The following is a 25,355-nucleotide window of genomic DNA, read 5'->3' on the forward strand; positions in this document are numbered from 1 at the left end:
CCCCGCAAGGACGGGGTGGTCCCCTGCCGTCCCCAGCACCCAGCGGCAGGACTGGGACTGCTCCCCCAGCACAGAGAGCTGGGGCAGGGGGTGCAGGGGGGGGGCCACCCCCTGCTCGGCACCCCCGCACCCCACAACACAGCACCCCGCTCGGCACCTCTGCACCCCAAAACACAGCATCCAGCCTGCACTGCCTCGCAGGCTGCTTCTGCCCATGGGTACGGTGTGAGCCTGTGGGTCAGGCTGCTGTGGGTATTATGGAAGCTGAGAGTGAAGTAGGATTTGAAAATAAAATTTAAAAAATATGCATTAAATGAGCTGTTCCTATAACTAGGCTCCCTCAAGTTGTGTTACCTCATATTGAAGTTACACAGGATCTAAACCCTAATTTTTTAGGTTATAGGCCAAATCCTAATCGCTTGAAGTTAGAAAACAGAAGTCTTCCTAGAAACGGGAATTTCTTTTCACGATGATGATGCCATTCATATTTTTAAAAATAACCCGGTGATTCTGGGTCCAGGTTCACACAGCTTTAAGGAGATCTGACACAGTCGAACTCCTTGACATCCCCTGCAAGCACAGCCACTGCTGGGGGGACCTGAGGGCTGAGCTGCTCCCAGATTTCCCCCAAGGGCTGAGCAGCTCCATCACCCCACGGCACCCAGCTCCTAGGCTGGAGGGATGGAAGAGTTTCATTTCTGCCTACATTCGGGATCCTTCTGCTACTCCCCGCTGCCCTGCGAGGGGTGACGCCCCAGGACACCCGGCTGCAGCGAGCCGCAGGGACGTCTTGAGATGCGCCTGCCCCGGGTGGCACGGCCATCGGGGCATCCCGGGGGCCGCCCAGCCTGCGCCTCCTTCCACACCCAGCCTTGGCATGGGAAATCTGCACCCATCGGGGGGGATCCACCTGCACCCACGGCCCCAAACTTTCTCGCTGGCTGATTTGGTGTGAAACGTCGGTGGAAGACGCGGCCTGTGCTTCAAAGCCCCAAAGAGCTGGAGATTTTCATTACTTTGAAAAGCCCTTTTGCGTCTCCACGGAAACCAAGCAGACCACCTACCATCTGATGCTTTTCAAAAGCACGCAAGAGGGGAGCTCTGAAATACATATAAATTGGTAAACCTTCAAACATTACCTTTTAAATAAAGATGTCCCTGTTGAAGCCACTGACTTTGATTCCAGGCGACATCAAAGAATTTTAAGTTAAGAAAGCACTACAAATCTACAATTCATTTGTGTGCGCGTAGATGAGCGAGAGAGGCAGGCAGACAACACAGGAAAAGTACAAATAGATTAATTAAAGTGCTGGATTTGAGGCGATTCACTCACCAAAGATAGAAGAGCTACAACATCTTCATAAAGGCAAAGGATGAAAATGATGCCACAGTATGTTACAGAAAATATATTTTGTTCTTAGATGTCTGCACAACGTTGCTGGCACCCGTTGTACTTAAGATACAAGACAAAGGTAGAAAGCGAGGGGAAACGCTGTCCTACACGGAGCTGCTGTTCATAATAGGCAGGCAACCCATGTTACAGCACATTTATCTTCCCCGCAGTGAACCAGACCGTAATGCAGCAGCCACACGACATGTTTCCGCGGCTGACACTTCTCTAAAGGATGGGCAGGTCTCGGGGAATCAGCAGCAGCAGCGTTTCCCAAACAATACAGCCTTGGAGTAAGCCCTGCTGCGGCAGGCGGGAGCGCTGCTTGCCTTTATCTTAGGTGTGAACGAGGAAAGATTAATAGATTTGATTTTTTTTCAGGATGCCTGCAGACTCTCTGGCGAGGAGCGGCGTGGCACAGGCAAGCCATCTCTCTCGCAATCACATTAGCATCGTTAAACATCATGAGCCATGCAGGCAAATATACCTGCCCTTCGCTAGCTGAACCCGAGCTGCTTAAACAATGCGCTCGCAGCTCCCTTACTCCTTATATTTTTAAGATGTAAACAAATGGGATCTCAGCCAGGCAGATAATTGGATTTTTTTACTGCTCAGATCAGATCTCAACAGTTCAGGGCCGGCTCCTGCTCTCCGTTACACCCCTGCTACCGTGACGGCTTCTGCAGAGCCGCTGGGTACAGCCCCGCCGGGCACGGGCACGGGCACAGCCCCGGCTTGCCCGCCGCACACCTCGACCGGTCCCTGGGGAGAAGAGGGGAGGTGGGCAAAGAGCTGCCAGCCACCTCCTGCGCCCGCATCCTGCGCGGGGAGATGGCCCTCCAGCCCTACGCGGCGGCCTCCTGATGAGTATCGATTGTGCTGTGTCAGTGCCTTTCCCTGCCTCGGAAATAGCCGGGGAGGCAGAGGCAAGCCTCGCCACCTGCCCCACGGGGGACGTTCACCTCTAATTTAATACAATCCAGTGGGGTTCAACCGGATAACCCCGGCACTAACCTCCCCGAGACACTTCTTCGCCACTGGTAAGCTCTGAGGGCACCAGTATTTCATCTAAAGGGTTAAATTCCCCCAAGGGTAATCGCCAGGTTGCAACTGAACTGATGATTTCCTTTTTACCCATGGAAGAATAAAGCCTAGCAAAGTGCTGTTTTGCCTCGGTATTCAAACTAAAACAGTGAGCTTGTAGCCAACGCAACTACCTGCTCCCAAATGAGATTTTTTTTGTTTCTTTGCCCCCCCTCACATGGCAGGGAGATCTCACCATCCAAATCTATCATTTTATTCCTGTGCATTCGAATAGAATAAACTCTATGAATTTGAAAGTTGTCAGGGTAACAGCACTCCACCTAACTCACTGCAACTTCCCAGTGCAAAGGAGCCAAAGAGAAGAAAAAGACTTGCCTTCATTGCAAACCAAGAGCAATGGGACTTAATAGGAAGTAAATACTGTTTTTAAAATCAAATTATTACTCTTGAAACATTTTGCATATTAAAAAAAGCAAGTAGCATATAACGCAGTAAGGAAGAACATTAAATAATCAGGATTTGGCTGGGCAAACCCAAGTGCTTTCAAGCGAGCCTACGTACCTTTTTATTAAATGAGCTCTGCTGTTCACGTAGTTGGAATCGAAGGAGTAGTTTTCAGTCTGGAAGGAGGAGAATAAAAGGGAGATGGTTACAAGTCTGATTTCCCCATGACTGGGAACAGACGGGTTTGCAGGGCCAGGACAAAAGCCACCAGCAAACCCCACGGGAGGCAAGGAGCATCCCGGCGCGGGACAGACCCCAGAGAGCGGGACGGAGCCGGGTGTGGAAAACTCCAGTCCCTGCTGGTCTTTCCACCAGCTTTCGTGGAAAACTCCACCAGTCCCTGCTGGTCTTTCCACCAGCTTTCACCAAAAAAAAAAAAGGCTGGCTGGTGACCACAGAACAATTTGCAAAGAAGAAACAATGTGACTACGCTCTGTTACAAAACTAATTGCTTTTAATTCCCTGATGGACTCCGTTCTGTGTGTGTCAATTTGACTGAAAGTTCAAAAGGTATTTTTCTTATTAGTGTATAATTAACATGTTAAAATATTTATTGCATAGATATGTAAATGCCAGCAAGGTAATCCCCTGCCAGAGAATTTAATGCAGGCACTTTTCTTTGGTTTACATCATTTCGTTTGCAGAGACAGTGGGCTCTGTTATTAATAAAAAAGCAAACAATGGGTGACATGCTTAAAAGTTGGAAGGGAGTGAAAGCAGGGGGGGGAAGTCAATGGATTTGTCATCTGCAAGCAAAACCCATTAACTCGCTCTGCACTTGAAACACCGTCTTTTAACCGTTTTTTAACCTCAGATTACGAAGCCCCGGATTTCTGGTGCTCGCAGCAAGTGAGGAACCAAAAAAAGCAACCAGAAGGTGGGGAAGAGAGCAGGGTGTTACCACTCAGGAGGCCATGGTGGGAGCCGTGGGGTGGGACGTGGTGGGTGCTGCGTGGTGGGACATGGTGGGAGATGCACGGTGGTACGTGGTGGGAGCTGTGCGGTGGGATGCAGTGGCTGTTGCACGGTAGGATGTGGTGGGAGCTCCACGGTGGGACACGGAGGCAGCTGCACGGTGGGATGCAGTGGCAGCCGCATGGTGAGTCACAGTGGAAGCCATGTGGTGGGACATGGTGGGATCTGCATGGCCTGGCTGGGATCCTTCCTGGGCTTCGGGTGCCCTGGAGGATGCAGATCTCTTTACATGAGTCAGGTACCCCAGTCCGTCTGTCCACCCAAAGCCCCCCCCCCCTGCCCCCCCCAGCATCACCCCCGGCCCGGGGGATGCTCCTTGCCCCTGCCAGGCACTCTGGGCAGCAGAAGGGGCAGACTCTGCTCTGTCCCCCTTCCTCTGGGCTGACAGCATGGTCCTCCCAGGACAGGAGCGGGGACAGCCACCTGCCCCAGCAGCCCTGTCCTGCCTCCTCTCTGCCGCGGCTCCTCCGCGCCCCCGCCTCGCAGCCGCTCTCCTTCCCAAAGAGCCGCTCTGGGATACTATGGCCTGTTTTTATGGCAATTATGAACATGGTAAAAATAAATGCATGCATCTTTAATGTCTCAATAAATAAAGGAAAGCAGAGTCTGCTGCTAACGTAATCACAACGGCAGGACGCAGGGAGCAGGGCCGCTGCAGCAGAGCCGAATGTGAAATCCAATCGTACCCTGGCAGAGGTTACACTGCTCTGCCAAGATAATAAAGCAAAGGCAGTGTTGGTTAAGTGTGACCTTTTCTGAAATACAGCACAATATCTAATTTACCAAACAGGAGCCTCCCAGAGAGAAACATGCAAGGAGCTGCGAGCTGGGGGAGTTGGCCTAGCACTCAGCACAGCTCGGTTATTACTTTCAGATAGTAATTACTGCTGGAGAGTCACGCAGGAGATTTACTGCACAAACTACTGGTCCCCGCAGTTCCTGCATCCTCGGTTCTGCAGGACGACTTTGATGGTTAGAGCTCGGGAGCAGACACACACATGTATTTTTAAAATACGCGATGCCCGAGACTTTAAACGCCGCAGAAAATGCCTGATCCTGTGTTTATCCATCAATCCTGGCACTGCCATCCCAGGGGGAAGGATGCCACCACACGGCATCCTCCCCCAGCAGCCCTGCAGGCCAGGCGGGAGGTCCCAGCTCCACAAATGGACTCTGAGGGCAGCTGAGCGATGGAGGGCAGAAGGGATGGGAACCAGTTTCGGAGCAATCCCTGCTCGGCGGGGAGCCCCCTCCATCACCCTGCGCTGGTGGACTTGGGAACAGCTCCAGCAAGCCCGGAGCCTCAGCTGGCTCTGTCCCCACGTCCCCAGCCCCGCCACCATGCCCAGCAGCAGCGTGAGACCCCCTGCACCCACGACTACCTCCATCAGCTTTATCCCCATGTGTGTGTGTGTGTGTGCGCACGCACACACTTCCCAGCCCCAGGAAAACTGGGAGAGGAATGGGTGGGTGGGAGGACCCAGAGAGCAAATTTCAATATATACACGTGCATCACAGAGCTTTAAATGCTCAGAACACCGATGTCACATGGTCCACGCTTCAGGGGCCAAGGGATACCCAGGACCATCCGCAGGGAATGCTCGACCCGGTGCCACCGAAACCCCACTGCAGGCTGAGGAAACGCCGCACATGCTGCCATCACATCTCCTGATGCAGCCCAGATACAGACCTCACGCTAAATCCCCCTCTGACCAACACCACTGGGAGCTATTGATTTCTGACCAATAAAAAAAGACCAAATCCTGGCCCAACCAAAATCATCCACCGACGAGCAAATTCCCCATGATTTACGTTTGATGGACCGGAGTAATGTGCGGGCCCCCTGGTCCACGTGTCCCCTCTGCTCGGGATGCTCTGCACCACATCACTAACGAAGACACAACCCCCAAGTCCACACGCAAGCGAGCGGGTTCCCGCGGGCTCGGTCCCAGGCAGCATCCGTTCCCAGGCTTCAAATCCCTCACGCCACTGAAAGCAGCACAACTAATGCTAATTACTTCCAGATTTCAGACAAAACAAGGAGTGATATGGCCACAAGGATAGGAAATGTGCTTCCATGGTCTGGGGGATTGCACCCTCGGTGGGAGCTGCCTGCCCTGCCAGCACCAGCACGCTCCCACCGGTGCATGAGGCAGCCCAACAGTTTACGAGACCTCTCCTCAGCCTGTGGGATTATCCATCAAGGTTATCTCCATGCAGGCTAGGGGATCAAACCAGAAAAATAAAAAAGAAATGAGATTTTTCATGGAGGAGGGCTGCTTTATAGCTTGCATTATTCAATCGAAGTTCACTTGATTTAGTTCTAGTTCATCCTGCAAAGTGCAATCACTTACAAACAGAGGCAAAATGATGAGGAAGGAGAGCGTCTCCGACATGTCAACATTTTAATTGGGAAAGGATCCTCTCCCTCTCTTAATGAGGCCCAAAGAACAAAGTCGAAGCACAAAAAAGAGGGAAAAGGTAAGGCTGGCTGGCACCGATGAAAGTGTGCTCTTCATAAAGTGCATCATCGAGAGGCCAGCCCTCATCTTCTTCATTATTTTGGCAAAAGCAAACAAACCGCTACTTTCTCACTGATCAGCATCGCTCCTGTAGAAATGAAAGGGAAGCCCAGTGTCGAGCCCAGCCTCTCCTTTCCATGTCCAGAGCCAGGTATGGCAAGGACCTCCCGAACGGCGCTGCCAATTCTTATCTCCTGCTCATCTTAACACGAATAAAGGATGCTCACGCTTGTCAGGATCAGACCCTCAGCCTCTGCGCTATGAATAAACAATACATTCAAGACATCGGGAAGTGCTGAATAACACCTAGCGTAAAGTCTGTGGTCTCAGCCTGCATTTCTCTTAGAGGAGAGAAACCCTGCTGTCCTCCGGGCTCGGGATTTGCTTTCCAGATGCAGGCCTGTTGGTGTCAATGCCATCAAAGAGAGAGCCCTGGCTCGGCATGCAGCTTACCAGTGCCTAATTTGAAAAATGCTTTTAACTGCTGCCTTAGCAACACAAACAGAAATATAACAACAGACACACTCAGAATCGAGCAATCAGCAAGGAAATTTTAAACTTCCCCCCGCCAATGGTTGCTTTCGGTTGAGGACTGCCAATTCCATTAAATTAAAAAAAAAGACGTACAAATGTCAGTTCAACTCTCCTTGACCTGGACATCCGGGGGGGTGTGACTTCCCCGTTAGCAAAAGGTCCATTAGCAACAGGGCGCTGCTCTAACGACTGCTCGCTCTCTGCCTTAGAAACAGAAATAAACCCCGGAGGATCCAAAGGCAGTTTAAGGGGAATTAATGCAAGTGCCAGCAGAAAGGTCAGTGGGCTGCAGCAACTCCAGGCATGACCACCGCTGTGGACTGATGGAGAAATAGAGGGTGCTGGCTGGGGTCGGTCCCCGGGGGGGAGGGACGGACATGTCCTGGGCCGTGCCAGGAGGCTCGGATCAGCGCAGCCGTGTCCCTGCCAGCCTGGGGGTGGGTCCGGGGGGGGGGGACGGACATGTCCTGGGCCGTGCCAGGAGGCTCGGATCAGCGCAGCCGTGTCCCCTGCCCGCCTCGGGGCAGATGCCCAGGATCTGCCTCCTTCCTCCTTCTTGGGGGGGACGTGTCCTGGGTTGTGCCAGGAGGCTCAGATCAGCGCAGCCGTGTCCCTGCCAGCCTGCCCGCCTCGGGGCAGATGCCCAGGATCTGCCTCCTTCTCACTCTTCCCTCTTTTCAGCTATTTCAAATGTGGGTTTTTTTCAAACCAAACTCCATGGAGGTGAAAATCCAGCTTTCCCCACTGTGTCTGGATCCAGGCTCTTGTCGGACGGTTTGGCTCCTCGGTCCACACATCAGCCCCCCAGCAAAGTCCATGGTTGTTCGAAGCTGGACCCATCTCTCCCGACCCGAAGTGACAGGTATCCGTCTCTCCGCCAGCCTCCACCTCAGAAGACGACTCTAAAGCTTCTCAACGCGGGTTTTTTCGCCCTTCTTCTCACTTCAGGGTGAAAACATTTCTATCTTCCTACAAATTATTGTAAACCTGCTGCAACCTCCTGCCAAAGCATGTAGGGACCCTTCACAAAATCAGCTTCATAAAAATGACACATTTAGCACCACTTTTTCAGGGTTATCCCTTGAGCCTTTTTTTTTGCCCCTACGTGCCTTGTTAATAAAGCTTGCATGTCACCCTTTATTACTAAAAAACAAAGCGGACCTTTCTCCAAGGCTGCAATGTGCATCTCTCCTTTTGGGTTTCAGAAAATCCTCCCGAAACACGCAACGGCTCCTCATCCGCTACATCAAGCTGACGTCTTCACCAGGAGCACTGATCTTCTGACCTTCCGTCCGTGCTGCAGGCATCGTCGGGGACCACAGAAATGGCAAATCATTCCCAAAAATCCACTGGGCCTCCCCGGTGGGAAGGGCTGGGCTTGTAAGACCTCTTCTCCTGGTCCTCCTGTATCCTCGGTCCTGTTCTCCATGGGCCATTGAATCACAGGCTCCAGCATCTACAATAAAACTGTTGCTGCCTGTTAGGAGATCTCACCAGCACTTAATTCTATACTGTGGGTGATATAGAATTCATGCAAATTAAATAAAAACACTCCAGCTGCACTTGGGGAACAGGGAAAATTTCAAAGTAGGGACCAGGTCAAATGAAGTACGCATCAGCAATGAGGGAAAGTCATTATCATTTAGCAAGCTGCTTATTTACCCCATGGGAAATAAATAAGCGGTCTGAGACTCCTTCCCGCTGGGAGCAGGCGCAGTACAAAACCCCACCGAACACTGAAATCTAGCCGCACAGCCCCGAGAGAAACAGCCGGGCTCGTCCTGATGCTCTCACGCCCAGCAAGGCGGCTGGTCTCTCTCTGCACACCAGCAGGAGACTCATCAGATCCAGTTCCAGGCTGGGACCAGATCACAAAGGACGTCAGGAGAGATTTGTCCCCCGTTGTGTGTGATGCCATGTAATTAGCTCCTGCGCTACCAGCTGCTGACGAGGATGCCGCTGCCTTGGAGCATCGGTCAGAGGCCAGGACCGGTGGCTGGAGACCAGCCTGGCCGAGCACTGCGACGACCTACTTGAGGAGCTCCGCTCCTCCTTCCCCACACTCGCCACCGGCTCCGCTCAGGCGCTGACGGCATCTGCAATGTCTGCAACCACGGGTGAGGGTCCTGAGCACCGCGGCCACAGCCTGGGAAGATGTAACAGAAGACAGACCCGTATTTCCCAGTTCCTCACTCTCCAGCATCGGCACCTCCTGGCATGGTGGGTATCAGAGATGTGAGAGCAGCACCAGCCCAAGGCTTTGGGTTAAACCCCCGTGCAAACTCTACCCAAATAGCTACTGGTGCTTCCACCTCGGGGGAAAGTCAGCAAATGCTGATGGACACGGTGGGGTGAGCGATGCCTGCATCACCCCAAGAAGCCCACCACCCTCTCCTCCGACAGCCAAGCTGTGCTGTGGCTCAGAGACCCCCGAGGGTCAGGGCCTTTGGAAAGGACCCGGCTGGCCACCCATCCCCATCAGCGGCTCCAGCCCGCTCCATGGGCACTGGAGCACAAGCTGGGGGAGAGGGACAGAGGGATGCACCTCTGCTGTGTCAACAGCCCCAGGCGAGACGGAAGGAAAACGTGAAGCAATTCGGCTCTTATTAAGGAGCATTTAAGAGCCAGCCACCTGGAGGAGTTCAATAAAGGTTAAAAGGATCTGACCTCTGGCATCTCCCTTTGCAGCCATCTCCCTGTACCCCAGCTCACTGCTAAAGCCTATAATACAGGAGATTGGAAACTGTAAACTAGCAACATAGTGTCTCTGAAAAAGTGAGTGCATTTAGCATCTGATATTGATGTTTTATAATTAGATGTAATACAGCAGATCATTTTCCTGCCCTTGATCAATGAAACCAGGGTTGGTTTTGGGGTTGGGCTTTTTTGCAGACACTCTGATTGCTGCCTAAACCAAATGGAGCGGTGCCTCCCTCGGTTCAGCAGGAACGAGCAGAGACGAGGATGTGCAAACACAGCATCCATTTACATTTACTATCCCCAAAATATAAACAGAATATTTATTTCTGACCTTTTAAGCACTAATTCCAAATTTAATGAGGCACAGTGAACATTCCTCAGAGCCAGACTCCATGGCTGCTTAACACCACCGACCCTCTAATTATTTCTGTAGCTTAAATAAAGGACATTTGGTTCTGATGGACATTATTAAACACCGAAGGAACTGAGTCCAGCCTCCATTTCCTCCTGATGAAATAAAAAGCATTGCAGAGAAATCACTGGGAGAGTTCATCCTTTAGCATCACCCCGTTCATCAGAATGAGCAGAAGTATCAAACCAGATTGTATTACAGCGCAGGCATGCCCACTAATCCATGCTGACCTCCTGTCCCCTCCCCAAATAAATACAGGCTTTGTCATTTTTTGTCTGAAAATGGACCGGAGGCAGGAGGAAAGGAGCTGTTGTGATGTGATTTTGAAAAAGGGTACAGGATTAGAAACCCAGATTGAATCCCAAGAGCGGCAATACACAATGAAGCCATAATTACACTCCTGAAAGCCACAAATAGTGTCACCCGGTTGAATTTGTCAACATATCAGAAATCTACAGTATGGTTATGAAGAGCAAAAATGCAATAATAAAAAACCTGCCTTACATTCAGATGGCACCTATAGCCCAAAAGCTCTTTAGTGGCCGTGGCACAGGGGTCCCTCCAGAAGCACCGCCAGGGCAGGCACCCGCTTGACACCACCCCCCCCAAATCGATCGAAAAGCAAAATACTGCCCCAAAAGGGGGGCATCCTTTCTAGGGGAGAGCACACAGACGCCTTCCCTGGACCATAAGCAGCCAGGAGGCTGGCGATGCCCCAGCAGCTGCCCAATGCCACCCCCCCCGGGGCTGGAACAGGAGGGATTTTGGGGCAGCGGGGGCAATGCCTCCCTCCCGTGTGCCCACCAATGGGCACTGGGCCCAGCTCGCCGGCCCCCCGGGGCACATCCTTCTGCACGGGGGTGCTGCCTCGATACGCCGAGGAAAATTCCCTGCGGAGATATAATAGCCAATAAACCTAATAAAAGGTTTTTTTCCCATCACCTATGCCTGGGACTTTCAGATGTGTAATGGATCCATGCATGCAGCTTCCAGCGTGGACTACACCCCTCCCTAAGTAGTGCAAGAAACAATCTGGATCTAATCAGCAGCCCCAGGGTAATGGGGCATGACTTACAGATTTGTTAAAAAACCTTTCAGAACTGTCCTTTCCCTGCCTCCTGCCATTAGGAATGAAAACAAATGTAACAGAGGAACCTTATTTTAAATGTTCCCATCACTAGGGCTAAATAAAACTCCTTGTCATTCACCTTCTGGAGCGGCAGGTCAGACCGATGTGTTTTGTAGGGAACAGGAGAAATCACAGATTTGTCACTGCAAAAAAGAGAAAAAAAAAAAAGAAAAACCAAAAATCATTGCAGATGAGTTAAAAATAGCGAAGGTGTGAGATGCCGCCGCCAGCTCGGCACATCGGAGTGATGGGATGCCCGGGCTGCCACCCCGCCGACTGGATCCCTGAGCATGCACAAGCCCCAGGATGGGCGGGGGGCACGGGGGCACGCCGAAATGGGGCCGGGCACCAAAAGGGGCAGCCGGGCTCAGCTGGTGCCCGGCTGCCACAGGGGCATCTTGCTCCGTTTCTGCATCCCGGAGGAGACGGGGACACCCCCGAGGCACCCCAGGGCGGTGGGCGAGGGGGCTTGCAGTGGCAGCCGGAGGATTTCCCTGCTTTGTGGCTCAGCAGGGAAAAATTTGGCAGGGGTTGCCAAGACCCGTGCCGTGGCAGGCAGCAGTCCCGGGAGCAGCCGGGGAGGGCAGGACAGGCACACGGGGACCTCGTCCCTGCCCCATGTCTCAGTGCAAGCCCCATTTCTTCTGATTTTTGAGCAAGCAACAAGCACTTCACATATCACCTTATACCCCGCAGACTTCTTCATCCTATGGCTTCACTGGAGGCCTGATCCTGTCCCACGTGTGCCCCCAGCACGTGGCCGTGCGCATCCACACCCAGCTCTGGGCGTGAAACCTCCGTGCCAGCAGCTCCTGCCTGGCTTTGGCTAAAATTCCCCGGCAATGGCGGATAATAAAACTGAGGGGAACACTGCCCCGTGTGCTCATCGTGTTATCATTTACATTGTTTATCTGTAATTGCATGGGAAGACTTGCAATCAGGATAGCCTCAGCCAGCTCCCACTCTAAGCCTCAAGGGGATTTTGCTCACTATGAAATTTTTTATCAGAACCACTTTTCCCCAATTTTTTTATTTTCCCTGCTTGGGCTGGAAAATGCAGTTCTCCAGCCCACAAAATTACCCTGCAGCCATGAGACCAACTGCAAACCCGAGTGGGACTGGCCTTGCTGCCATCGCCATCCTTGGTGGCCGTGGCACCATGTGCAGAGCCCGGGTGGGGAGTGGGATGCGAAGCCCAGTTCGGCTTGGCTCGGCTCAGCCCGGCTCGGCTCTCCTCCCCTCGAAGCTCGCCGCTCCCAAAGGTCCCACTCTGGCTCCAGCACCCTCCAATCAGCCCTTCTTCCCCTCTGAGCTGGGCTGCCAGCTTGGGGGCACCGGGAAAAAGAGACATTTCGCCCAACAGGAGCCTGTTTTCGGGGCTGCCAGCTCGGGGGCACCGGGAAAAAAAGACATTTCGCCCAACAGGAGCCTGTTTTCTCCCAGAATAAACTGTAGGGAAATAAATTATAATAAAGCGCTCACCGGGTTAGGGGATCTCTGCTCCGGCGCTAACTAGATGCCCCTCTCCATCCCCACGCTGCCCACTCCCCCTGCCCGACAGCCACCCCACATTATTAACAGCCTGGTAAACACAGCCCGTTGGTTATTACAAAGATGCCAAAACCTTACTACTTCTTGTTCCTTCCAGTTAATGTACCATAGCCGAGGATGAATTGCTATTACAAGGAACTAAAAATAAAAATGTTTCAGAGGCCGTAATTGGCTTGTCTTGTTGGGCTTTTTAAGGAGCCAAAGTACCAGTTCCAGGCTATTAGCCCTAAGGTTGTAGGAGAATGGTGTAAAATATTTCTTCATTAAAACCCTACCTTCTCCATAGAGGTGTTTTTCTTTAGGCTCTTTTTCCCCCTTTCCTTCTTCATTTTTTTTTATTCTTTTCTTTTTAAAAGATGCATGTTATCAAATAAGCTTAAGTTAAAAGAGGGCTTTGAAAGCCCAGAGGTGATATAAATAGACAGGGCTCGGTGCAGCTGGAGAACCAGCCAGAGCCTTCACTCATCTATTCAGGTCATTTTTCTACAAAACTTACGTAATATTCCTCAGTCGCATCTGTAATCTTGGGCCATTATTAATTAGCAGCACCAAATCTTGCAGTCCTCGGGGAGACGGTGCTCTGTGCTGGCAAGCACCCAGCCCACCGGCGTGGGATGGGGACCGCCACCATGGCAGGCTGCAAACCCCCTACGAGGCAGGTACACAGGGTACTCCCTAGGATGGGGATCATGGGTTTTTTTTTCCTTTTGAGGCTCTTTGGTGCTACTTGGTTATTAAGAGCTTTAGTTACCACCATTACTCAATATTGGCAACAACCACGGCAAAACCAAAACCATTTATTCAGCAAAACCCTTCTTTCAAAAGAAGCAGATGCTCTGCTGAGCAAGGACTCGGCGGCTTGGCACCAGCCATCCCGATGAGGATGGTGACGATGCACCAGCAAAACAACAATAATTTACAGTCACTACTTTAAAATTGGCTTTAAGTCCTGCCGCTTGCAGGGCCTGCTCCGACCGATGGGAGCACCTTGGGGCTGCCCCCGCCACCCGCACGGAGCCAGGCACGGCAGAGATCCCTCTGCAACAACGGCTCAGAGCAGCATGGCATTAAAATAAGTAATAATAGTATCAATAATGATGATGACCAATCTCTAGATAACACGGCACAGCAGGGGAAGCTCAGCAGAAAAATTACAACAGAGCCTTTTAGTCCCTGCTTTTGTGCAAGGAGAGGGATGACACGTTGCTTTGTGAAACGACAACCCAATGGGTATTTACTACTTGATTTTGTGATTTGAAGGTTGCTGCTAGAAGAAAACTATTTCCGTTAGGTACAATTGCTATTTTTTGATAGTGTCTAGGCAATACCTTGTTAAAAAGGGCAAAACAACAGTTATTAATTACCCTAATTAACCCAATTCATAAGACACATTTGTGTGGCTGTCATGACAACTGCTTTGACTAACTTGCCAAGAATAGCTTAGCTGTCCATTCAAATAAATCCCTGATAATTACTAGTCTAGTTTACTGGGCTTCTGTGATAATAATAATTAGTGCTACTGTACAAAAGGTCGCACTAAACAGTTTATGAATGATGCATTTTGCATGGTGATTACATGAGTCACGCAGCATCCAGCAAACGGACGCAGACATGTTTCCAACGTGGCGAGACGTGATTAGATGGGAGCCTGCGGCTGCTCTGCCTGCAGACAGCACGGTGGGCTGAGAGGGAGAAGTCATTAAGGTCGGAGGAGGAATAACCAAGGAGAAGTTGAGTGAAGCTGGGACGGCCACCGACCTGCCTCCTCAACTGCCGGGGTTTCCATCCGTCCGTCTGTCCGTCCAGCCACCACAAGCCAGGAGATGGTACTCTACTCTAATGAAGGCACTGGTAGACACCGGAAAGCTTCCAAGCCTGACCTGTCGCATGTTGGTATCTCACCTCACCACCTCATTTCCCTCCTCTTCAATGACAGATAACCACAGTTCACCTCTCTGGTTTTGGCGTACTTCCCCATTATTAAGTTTCAGGATCAATGTCAAGAGGGTTGAAGGCAACTCAAGCTGGGGGTGGGCAGCTCCAGCCCTCTCTGTCTCCATCTCTGTAGGAAGAAACCCTCCAACCTGTGGTTTGGATCTCCCCACAACCAGCTGCAGCTCCAGCACATTCCATGGGTGCTGGCTGTCTTGCGGGCAGCAGGCACCGCTCGGCCCAGCGTCAATGCTCCTGAGGCTCTTGTGGGCACGAGAAGAAAGGGCTACCCCCTCCAGCGCCTTCCTGCGCTCCTGACATGGCTATGCTTTCATTCACCTTCACAACGGGAAATCCAGGCCCGTGAAATGCCATTTTTCCTTTGCTGAGGTTTGTAGGCGAAAACTGGTCCGTGGGGTTCCCTCTGGCTGCACCTATACAGAGGCGAGGGGGGACAGGACCGCAATGCCCCACTGCCAACGCTGCAAAATCCTGCAAAACCCAGGGGCAGACAGGGCAGCGGGGCAGGGACGGAGGCAGCACGCTCACATTTAATAGAGGACAGCTGTCAGCTCCATGGAAATCTATGAAATCACCCCATTTAGAATAAATTCTGATTAAATACCACATATGGTCCTTATTGTCTGTCCCTTGTTACCTATCACAAGAGGCATCTGCATGTAAACAGGGTCTTAATCTGTAAATATTTGTCTGCTACAGCACTCTCCTCCCTCACCCCCACCTGAACTTGCAATTATTCTTATTGATTGACTTTAAGAGAGCACCATGCACATGCCTCGAGCTGCCAACGCACCAAGCAAACAAGGGAGCAACGCCGTGTTCCGCTATAATCATTACCGGGGCGAGCAATTGCCCTGTCACACAAGGCAGGTTATGGCTTCAGACTGGAGGCAGCAAGGCCAGATGAACGCTTAAAATGTCGTTACAGTGTGAAAAGCAAGGATGTAGAAATGACACCTCCTTTCTCAACAAATCTGTTCCCGGAGCATCTCCCAGCTCCGCGGAGATTTCATCTCAAGCCTGAAGAGCCAGCATAGCCCTTGGAGGGGGATCACGGGCTCGCGTCCTCTTTGCATGCCAAAATAAGCTCTGATGAGGACGTCTTCAATCTGGGGGAAGATGGATTTGAGGTCCCAAGAAGGATTTCAGTGCTGGAGCTAGAGCCCAGGCTCGCCTAAGCATCACCTGCAGCCCTGGCCGAAAGCACGTGCTAGAAGATGAGATGCTTTTATCAGAGCAATGAGGAGAAATGAGGGAAACCTGATGCAGAGCAGAACCTTCCCCAGTTTTCCCAAGTGAAGTTTGCAGCTCGGTTCAATATGTTAGTGCCTAATGAAGGTTTCCCCCATATTCTGCAGGGTATAATCATTCTCCTCCTAATGAGCATGTGTTAATGGCATATTAATGCTGACAACAACTAAGTGCAGAGAACAAGAGATGAACATATTCCAAAATTCGTCTGTTTTTTTCCGAACAAAGGAATCCATCACACGGCTGAGCGAGCCCCAGCCCGGCAGGAGCCCATGGCTCCCACAGCAATGCTGCCGGCTCTGGTCCATGGGCTCACCACGGGATGCAGAGCCTGTATGGGACCATGGCTTTGGTCTCTCACTAACCCAACCCCTGCAATTACTTGACGTACAGGGAAGGATCTCAGCCCAAGCGCAGTATTTCCCCCCAGACAGGGGACACAGCCACGGTGGGGGCTGCACAAGAAAGCAGAGGAACCGCTTGCAAATGTCTAGAAAAGCGTTTCACCGGGCAGACAGGTTTGGATGCTGTTTCTAAGCCAACAGCCGTGTGGATTTGATTACTAAATGTCACTGGAGCTGGGTCCCTGCCAGAGCATCCAGATGTGAATCTGAATATGAAAAGTCCAGGAGGGAGCAGGTGACGGCAGTCGCAGGTGCGGGCACCGAGCCCCCATCCCGGTGCCGGCGTCCCAGCCCATCTGGGTTTGCGTGACCGAGTTTACATAAGCTCGCAGGCATGGAAAAGAACACACATAAAATGGGTGTTTTCTTGTTTTTTCATCTTCGTTTGTGAAGACAGCTCCCAAAACCCTGACAGCCCCCCAAAAGCAGCACCAATCTGCCCCATTGCCAGGCGCTGCAGGGAGGTGCGGAAGCCTAATTCCCTAGTTGTCTGACTCCCGTGTGCTCCCACCAGCACATACATTTAGATTTCCAGATCGATAATCAATGCTAGAATCAATAACAGGGAATTTAGCTACATTATAAAAACAGTAAAATCAGCCAATACTGAGAAATTACTATTGAGTCCTGTGTTTTCTGTACTCACTTAGTCTAATAATGGTGAATGATATTTTCCAAGTACATTATTCAGCAATAAAACCGCCGAATTATTTGATCTCTTTCTAACCTTTATGATTCTAAGCACTCTTTTTGACCCAGATTGAATGAGGCAACATCTGCAGAGCCTTTCACAAAATTGTACTCGGTGTGCACTATTGCAGGTCCGCTGCCAAAGATAAATGTTATTATTTTAAAGCCATCATCCTCCTAATAGATGAGCAAATGCACTGCATTAGCATAGCCTGCAGAGCTCGAGCACGGGTGAGAAAATGCCAGAGGGTTTTCGCTTAATGGAATTTTACATACCTGACTTAGGATGGGTTAATGCAATCCACCAACACGGGAATTTTAAAACCTGCCCTGTGGCATACACCTGCCATTACAAAAGATGGTATAATCCAACAAGCTCCAGATCCCCGTGAGAACCATGAAGGATTCACATCCAGATCTCCGGTGGCCAACAGGGCGTCGAGACAAGGACCTCATCTACATGGCCCCGCGCACACAGACCTACACTATTTATCACAGACCTACATGATATATTGGGTGTAAGGCGGAGGAGCGGCAGGGGTTACCTGCAGTGTGCTGAGGGTTTCCATCAGAGGGTGTATGAAGTGCAATACCTGGGATGCACATCTGTCCGCTGCACCATTAGCAGTCGCCGCACCCAAGCCTTCGCCAGCCTAATGAGAACTCACCATAATTCCGTGTTAAACAGGGATTCACTTCAAGGCTAAGTACTGATCACTTGTCCGGCTGACATAAGCCATTACTTCACTCCAAATTTAGACTAGAAACTAGAGGGAGACACTGAAGCGATGATGCTGCGGTCTCTTCTCCGGCAAACCCTCCAACGGGTGCCATGGGCAAGCTCTGCCCCAACAGGAACAGCAAAATTGGGAGCCGTCAACGGCCTCAGTGTCCCTTTGCTGAGCCCTGGGAGATGCTCTCCTGGGGACAGTGGGGACCGGGACCGTGGGGGACCCCAGGAGACAACCCATACCGCAGCCCTGCGAGGGTAGCGCTGCCTGCAGAGCACCCCATCCATTGCCAATTCAGAGCACGCTCTAATTTAAATTATAATTACACTTATAAGTACACAGATTACAACTATTTATGCTACAAATAAGACCATCCTGTATTTTAATTAACAGAAAATGATTGGAACTCAACTATAGCCTCTACTGGGAACAATATCTAATCATTTATTGAAGCAAACCTGTGCCCAGCCCCGTAGGCAGCCTGGCAGGGAAGGGGGAGCGGGCAGGGCTGGGGGTCCCCCCATCCGAGCCCTCGCACAAGAGCAGGAGCCACCATCAGAGGGGGCAAGAGGGGCGAGAGAAGAGGTCTCCCGGGAGAGATGGAGGGCTCATCGCTGGAGAGCCTGCAGGCAGAGCCCGCGGATGGAGGCGGGCAGGGGACAAAGAGCAGGCAGGGCTCTGCCCTTGCTGGCTGATGGGAATTTAGGGAAGACCCGAGCGGGGCACCCTCGGTGAGGGCAGGAGCCCGGGGACCTGGGAAGGCACCTGGCTGAGGAGCTTCTCTGTCTCAAAGCCCTCAGGAGGGACTTCAGGAGACGGCAGCTGGAAAATACGACTCTTCTACAGAGCTGAGCAGATGCGCATAAGGTTATTCAAAGGCGACGTGCGCTTGGCCTTAACGATGCTTTTGCATGCAGCGTGTGCTTTATGCAAAGTAAAAGACGGGGAGAAACCACAGAGTTCAAATCGCTCAATACACAGGAGCTAATTTGGAAACTACTAAAAGAAAGGCCATAAATAGCATGCAAGACCACCCTTTTGATGTAATGTAAAAAAAAACTTACTATAAATCTTTCCTAATTTAAGGGAAAATTCTTATCTGCCATGTAAATATAGTTGCAGGAGCTTTTTTTATAGACTCAACAAGTAAGAGATGCATCAGAAATTCAAAATTACTAAAAGGAAAACAATTTAAAAAAAAGAACAGGAGCCTCTTTACTTTCAGTAAAAGTGAACCAAACCAATCTAAAAACAAATTATATATATAGTTATACAGTTATATGACATTATATTCTTATTTACATAATAAGGTACAATAGTGAACCATAAAACCCAAACCAATCGCATAAAAACAAATTATATATATAGTTATACAGTTATATGACATTATATTCTTATTTACATAATTAGGTACAATATATAATAACTCTATACACACTTTTTATATGCTTATAAATACATCATGTATATTATATAAAGTATAGTATATAACAGATAATTTATGATATATTCAGTATATATAATCATTATATCATTATATATAGGTCTTGCCATCAAAGGAGAGGGTTTTTACTGCAAACACAGCTTGGCTACTGCCACCACACACCACAAACTGGCCCTAATTCCTCCACGGACCCTTGCAGCAAACCCCCTTGGTCCCACCCAGCCGGGACCCCACTGTGGGCTGGAAAACCCTTGGAAAACCCAAAGAAGTGCCCGGACGGGGTCACAGCCCCATATCACCGATACAAAAGCCAAAGCGTGTTGAACTACAGGCTCACCTAAGACACGGCGCAGCGAGCATGGCCATCGGTGAGCGACGTGGTTAAACATGAATGGGAGCTGGCGTATTTCTCTCTGTTGCAAGGCATTCAAATGAATTTTTCCAGACGGAGAGCTTGGAGCGATTACATTAGGAGATGTATAATTTGGTTAGGCTGACCTCAGAATGAAATAAAAAGCTGCTGATTTCCATAATGTCGGCCTCCGACACTCGGAGAGGTCAGGGAACATGCAGCGATACAGAAAACACTTTGGGAGTAGTTAAGCTGAGGGATTTGCTGGGACTTGCAATTTCGGGGCAGATTTGGAGTGAACAGGGAGATCATCCAGGGAGGTTTGGGGTTCCTACCCCGCAGGCACTGGTCCCCCGGGAGGTGCAGCGTGCCCGCTGGCTGCCCTGGCAGGGACCGGTGAGCTTTCACCAGGGAGGAGATAACCAGTCGCTATCTAAAGCTGAAAGCATCGCTCCTCTTCGGCGGGCTCTCGGGCAATAAAGGCTGCCACTAGCTCCCAGACAGGGATGCACAGGCAAAGAAATGAGAGCCGTGACCTGTGCTTACCCATCGCGGTGCGCGTCGCAGGCACAAAAAAGTGCTGAGTTACAGTGACCTCCCAAGGAGAAAACAAGACTGGCAACGCTCGCTGCGAAGTCAGCCTTCCGACTAGTCGAACATCATCGCTGATAATGCTTTAATTATTGTCTCTGCTGAAAATAAGCCTTATTTCAACAGCCTGGCATGTCTCAGTGCCGCAAACTTTCTCCGAGTTGGAAATTATCTCCTTTTTTTTTTTCCCCTCCCTGCTCTATACACAGTTATTACACAGAAGCAAACCAAATCCCTTCCAATTATGTATCATGACGTTTCCCCAGCGTTACACTAAAGCAAGGCCCTTCACTTCTAAATGGCATGGTTTATAACAAATTGTCTCTCATATCAGACAGAAACTGATTTCCTCAAACCCAGCATATTAAAGTGAGTACATTCATTCTGGTTATAACACACAAAATGTGATTATAACAGACACTTTGGGGGCTTTTTAAGGCTAGCGGAGAAGAGGAGGATAAGCTGGAGGGGAAGAAAGAATTGACAAGTAGAGAAATGACAGAGAAAGAGGAACAGCCACGCTGATTTCATTTCTTACAAAACAAAAATCTTTGTGTGTTGTAGAAATGTGCTTTAGTTAACACCGCCAGATAGCCAGAGCAAAAACTGCCGGTGCCACCTGAAACGAAAATTGCTCTATTGTGCTTAGAAAACCATTTCCTACAGTGAGGAGAACGCTTTCCAGGTAGTAAAAAGCATATCTGAAACCAACAGGGCCTTATCCTGCAACTGTTGCTCACTCAAATAATCCCCGCTGCCATGAGGAGCCCAAACGAAATCAGTGTGAGTGAGGATTACGCGGGAGTGTATCAAGGTTGGGGGATTAGACCAGGATTATCACTAAAACCAGTAATTCCCCATCTTACTGATGGCGGCCACCAGCTCAGGACGTGGCGGCTCACCACGGCCACGACCCCCCCCGCCCCCGGGGCCGGCCCCGGGACCCCCCCGGGGGCCGGACCTGGGTCTGGTCTGGGAAAAACACCACGGCCACGACCCCCCCGGCGCCGGGGCCGGACCTGGGTCTGGGAGCTGTCGGGCATGCAGGTCCCCAGAGGACTCAAGTCCTGCTGGATCAGTGGCTACTCCACCTTGACCTTCTCCAGTGGGACCTACCAAAGCAGCACCAGAGCAAGGCCATGCCTGATCCACACCTTGCTTATGGTGTAACGGCAGCGCTGCTGCTCCCCTTCCCTGCCGCTGCCACGACAGAGCCATCCCGGACCCCCAGAGAGAGTCAGTCCTGAACCTCCATGCTAATTCCACCTTCGGACGTCCAACCTCTCAAACAAGGCTTGCCCGCTCCCGTTTCACACCTCCTCGCCTCTCCCATGCTGGGTCCTGCCGGGGACTGGCCACCACTGTGGTCCCGCACAAGACCGAGGGGCAGAGCAAGCTGCCGTGCCCCGGGGGATGCTCCCCGTCCCGGGGCAGCACACGATGCTTCGGCACCGTTTTCCAAAGTGAGGCAGATTTTGGATGTAAAACTGTCTCTGAAACACAGATGCAGCCATTACACGCACATTGTTTTCTTTTAAAAACATGAAGTCAAAATCCAGACATGTAAGTGTTACCCAAGGGTGGCTGCTCTACATGCAAGTCGTGTCCTGGGGATCCTAAAAGGCTCGGCATTCAGACCGGTTTCCACACCACCCCAATGCAACGTGCATTTTTATCAAGGAAGCTGCCTAATGGCTCCTATTAATTTTGATTTTTAATCTCCTGGTACAACTTCAGTAATATACATGCAAAACCTGACAACAAGCCCTTTTGGTTTCAAAGCTGACTTCTCCTCCGGCTCAGCAGGAAGAAAAAAAAAGCCCTCGGCAGCAGCAAAGCCTCTGACCGGCAATGCCCTTGCAGCTCCGACATGTCCCACTCTCCCTCCTGCAAAACAAGCCGAAATACTAACAGGGGCCAAGCCTCCCGCTGTCAGCCACAATCACCAGAGCCGCTCGCAAACGCTTTTTGCCATTGCTGTCTACAGCCACAAGGATGCTAAAAGGCCATGGGCAGGGGTCCCCGAGTGGTACCCCAGCACCCAAGCGGGACCAGAGCCCCCCCCAGGACGTCCCCCGCTGCCTCCTGATGGTCTCTTGGCAGCTGTGCCCTGGCACAAGCAGAGCCGACAACCGAACCTGGGAAAAGCTTTTCAAGGATCGTCTCAAACTTTTTTAGCATCCTCAGAGCAGGGTTGCAGCCCCCGCAGACGCCGCTGTTTAATCCTTTATGGATCAGTGGGGAAAGGTGAGGAGCACCAACGAACCCAATTACTGCCGGCTCAGCACGGCACCGCCAGCCCCGAGACCTGCCACCCCACATACCACTGCCACAGTGCAGAGGAAACGGCTCCTGAAGCTCCACAAACAACCCATCCTTGGGGACTTTTATTTCAAGGTTCCTGACTGTTAAAGTAAATGAGCCTCACGTTAAAGACCAGCTACACATCAAGACAATGCAAACCCTCTGCTGCTAGGACAGCGCGCGTCTGCAGAGGCAATTGCTTATTCCCATACACAACCGTCATATGCTAAGCGACACCTCCAGCAACACAATTTACCTCCGTATTTTATCTTTTATCAACTGATGCTTTGCCTTCCCATCAGGAAAAGTCAGTCCCAGGTGGAGCAGCAGCGATACCTCCCCGATGCTGACACCTTGTAAAGGCTCCCGGGGGAAACGCCGTCGGCCTCGTCACTGGAGGCGCTTCAAACCAGCCCAGACAAAGTCCCGCTGGATGCACTGCAGGGAAGGGTTTGGCTCTGGAAACTCTAGACTTGGGCAGGAATTTAATTTATTAAATCATCATCACCTGGAGGTGTACCAATAGCACACTTTATAAGCATATCATCACACCAATAGCTCCTGCTAAGGCAGCGACGGGCTACGGTGGGTACAAGGCTGCCATGCTGCTCCATGGAAGCATCTTTTATGGAGTCTCTGTGTCACCCTGCATGCCGAGACAGGGCTGTCACTCTGGTCACTGCTGAGCCTCCTCACGCTCAGGATTTTTAGGAGCCAGTTGAACCCACACCACCAGCGGGATAACTTCCCTTGCAACAGCTGGAAGCATTACACAGAGGCTCTCTGCCAAAAAAGAGAAAAGTTCCCACCCTAAACCAAACTTCCAAGCAGCTTCCAGTTGGGATTTCTCCTCCCCATGCCCTGGCCTTGCCCTTTTGTCCAAAAGCATCTCCAGGGAGCGAGCAGACCCCTGCCAGGACATGCTGCTCTCCCCGAGAGTACCCACCCGAGAGCTGCTGGTCCCTTAGCAGGGCTGGAGAGCCGTCAGCTGCCCTCCCGCGTGCTCGCAGGGCTGCTGGAGGGCACGTTTTAAGCTGACACTTCATGGCACTCATTACAAGAGACAAATTTATTTCTCCAGGCGAGGTAGCAGCTCTTTGCAGTGCATCCTACCTGTGCAAGTGATGGGGAAATGGGGCGAGCTGGAGGCAGAGGGAGAAGCAACAAGCGTCGCGGCTCCCTCACACAAGGGTGCATGAGGCGGTGGGGGTCTTTGGAGAGCCCATCCCGCCGGACCCCAGGCTAACTGCTGTGAGGGGGAGGAATGTGGGCAGCACTGCCTTCTGCCCGCAGCTGCCTGTTAACTTTGTCAGCTGAGCTATGATGTTCCCGATGGTCCTTCCCTCCTCCCTGGCACCGCAGACCTCCTGCAGCCAGCGCACACTTCTGGCTAATGCCGACGTGTGATGGATTTTATGACTGAATTTTGTCTGTGGCAGTGAATCACAGGCTGACAGGGTGCTCCACTGCTCGGTACCCTTAGCAAGGCACCAGCCAGAAGTGCACCCGAGAGCCCTCTCCAAATGACACAGCTCCAGGAATGCAGGAATTCCTCAGGAATCACTGCTCCCAGCATCCCAACAGCTTTGGTCACCCGCAACCTTGGGATGTGTCCCACAGGCAGCTGGGCACCCTCAGCCCCAACTGGTACTCCACAAAGAGCACAGGCAAATCTGAGCATCGATGGAGATCCCCCAATACATGAAGGGTGGTGTTTCTCACCCCCGGCCTGCCCACACACAGCACAAGGAGCGGGCGGCTTTGGTAGCAGCTCTTCTGCCTTACTTGACCAGAGACAGGCTTATCCCAAACTGCTCCCATCCAGACTTGGATGCAAAGTACCTGCCTCTCCTCAGCGGGGCATTTGGGAACAGCAGAGCCCGCTCAGTTCTATGGCTGGATACATGCAAGTGGAGTATCTAAGTGCTGATATCCAGGTCATTCCCATTCAGTTATTGCTAAGAAACTCTATTACAGCTTTTAAACCGACACCAGAAGTTGAATTGAGCTTTAATTCTCGGGACCAGAGCTCGGTTGCCCCCGCCATACCCTCCCAAACACAGGCGGGCTCCCGGCCCCACAGCCACAGGCGGCTGCACTGGGCTGTGCTGGTGCACCTGTGCAGAAGTTGCCTCCTCGCAGCATCTCAGCGGGTAACCTTGAAAAGGCAATGCCATATGGCGAGGAGCCTGCACACACGAGGGCAGGAGAAGCTCGAACCGCAGGCTGGGCAGAAGGCAGCTAAGTGCCCGCGATCCGTCACAGAGATCCCGACAAACCCCTCCCGACCGTCTGGTCATTAAAAGCTGCACCTCTGCTTTGAGTGACGGGCATTTGGGCTGGGAGCACCCCAAAACTGGGCCGACACCGGTACATGACCTCTCGGGAGCTGGTTCTGTAGCTTTAGCGGAGGTTAAACACCAGGGTTCAACGAGCGTTTTGCCAGTACAAATGCTGCAGGATCGGGCCCGCTGGCACCAGCCCTCTCCAGCAGCCCTGCAGATTCTCGCAGAGGGCCGGGCTCTGCTCTCTGTAGTGCAAGTATAAATCTGAAGCAGCTCCACTGTCTTCAACAGCATCATTTTGCATTTACACCAGCACACTGAACGCAAAACAGAGCAAGCCATAAATATTTTAGCTGCTTTTTCAGCTTTGTTATTCCGTTCAAAGCAGGAAACATGACAAACCTTTGATTGTTTTGCTTAATACCAAACAATAATTCAAAGAGAGACAAACAAGCAACATTAAATGACGCCTGTGATGTACAGGAAAGCCGATGAATTAGAACCTGATGAGGATGGCACGGATCAGAGCGGCCCCTTTCCCTGCCTTCGGCAGGTACCACACATCCCTCCCATGCTGGCCAGCGTGCGC

The 25,355-nt window shown here is 51.4% G+C and overlaps 1 protein-coding gene across 1 annotated transcript in view; it reads right to left on the minus strand.

Annotated features, from left to right (window-relative positions):
* PCDH19 (protocadherin 19) overlaps positions 1-25,355 on the minus strand; it is a gene marked incomplete at its 5' end in the record, with an annotated part of 58,519 nt that overhangs the window by 27,167 nt on the left and 5,997 nt on the right. The window contains one exon of the mRNA XM_019472809.1: positions 2,996-3,054. Coding sequence (XP_019328354.1) covers positions 2,996-3,054 — 59 coding nt within the window. The remainder of the gene's footprint in view (positions 1-2,995; positions 3,055-25,355) is intronic.

Source organism: Aptenodytes forsteri, unplaced genomic scaffold, assembly GCF_000699145.1.
Source record: "Aptenodytes forsteri isolate BGI_AS27 unplaced genomic scaffold, ASM69914v1 Scaffold117, whole genome shotgun sequence".
NCBI lineage: Eukaryota > Metazoa > Chordata > Aves > Sphenisciformes > Spheniscidae > Aptenodytes > Aptenodytes forsteri.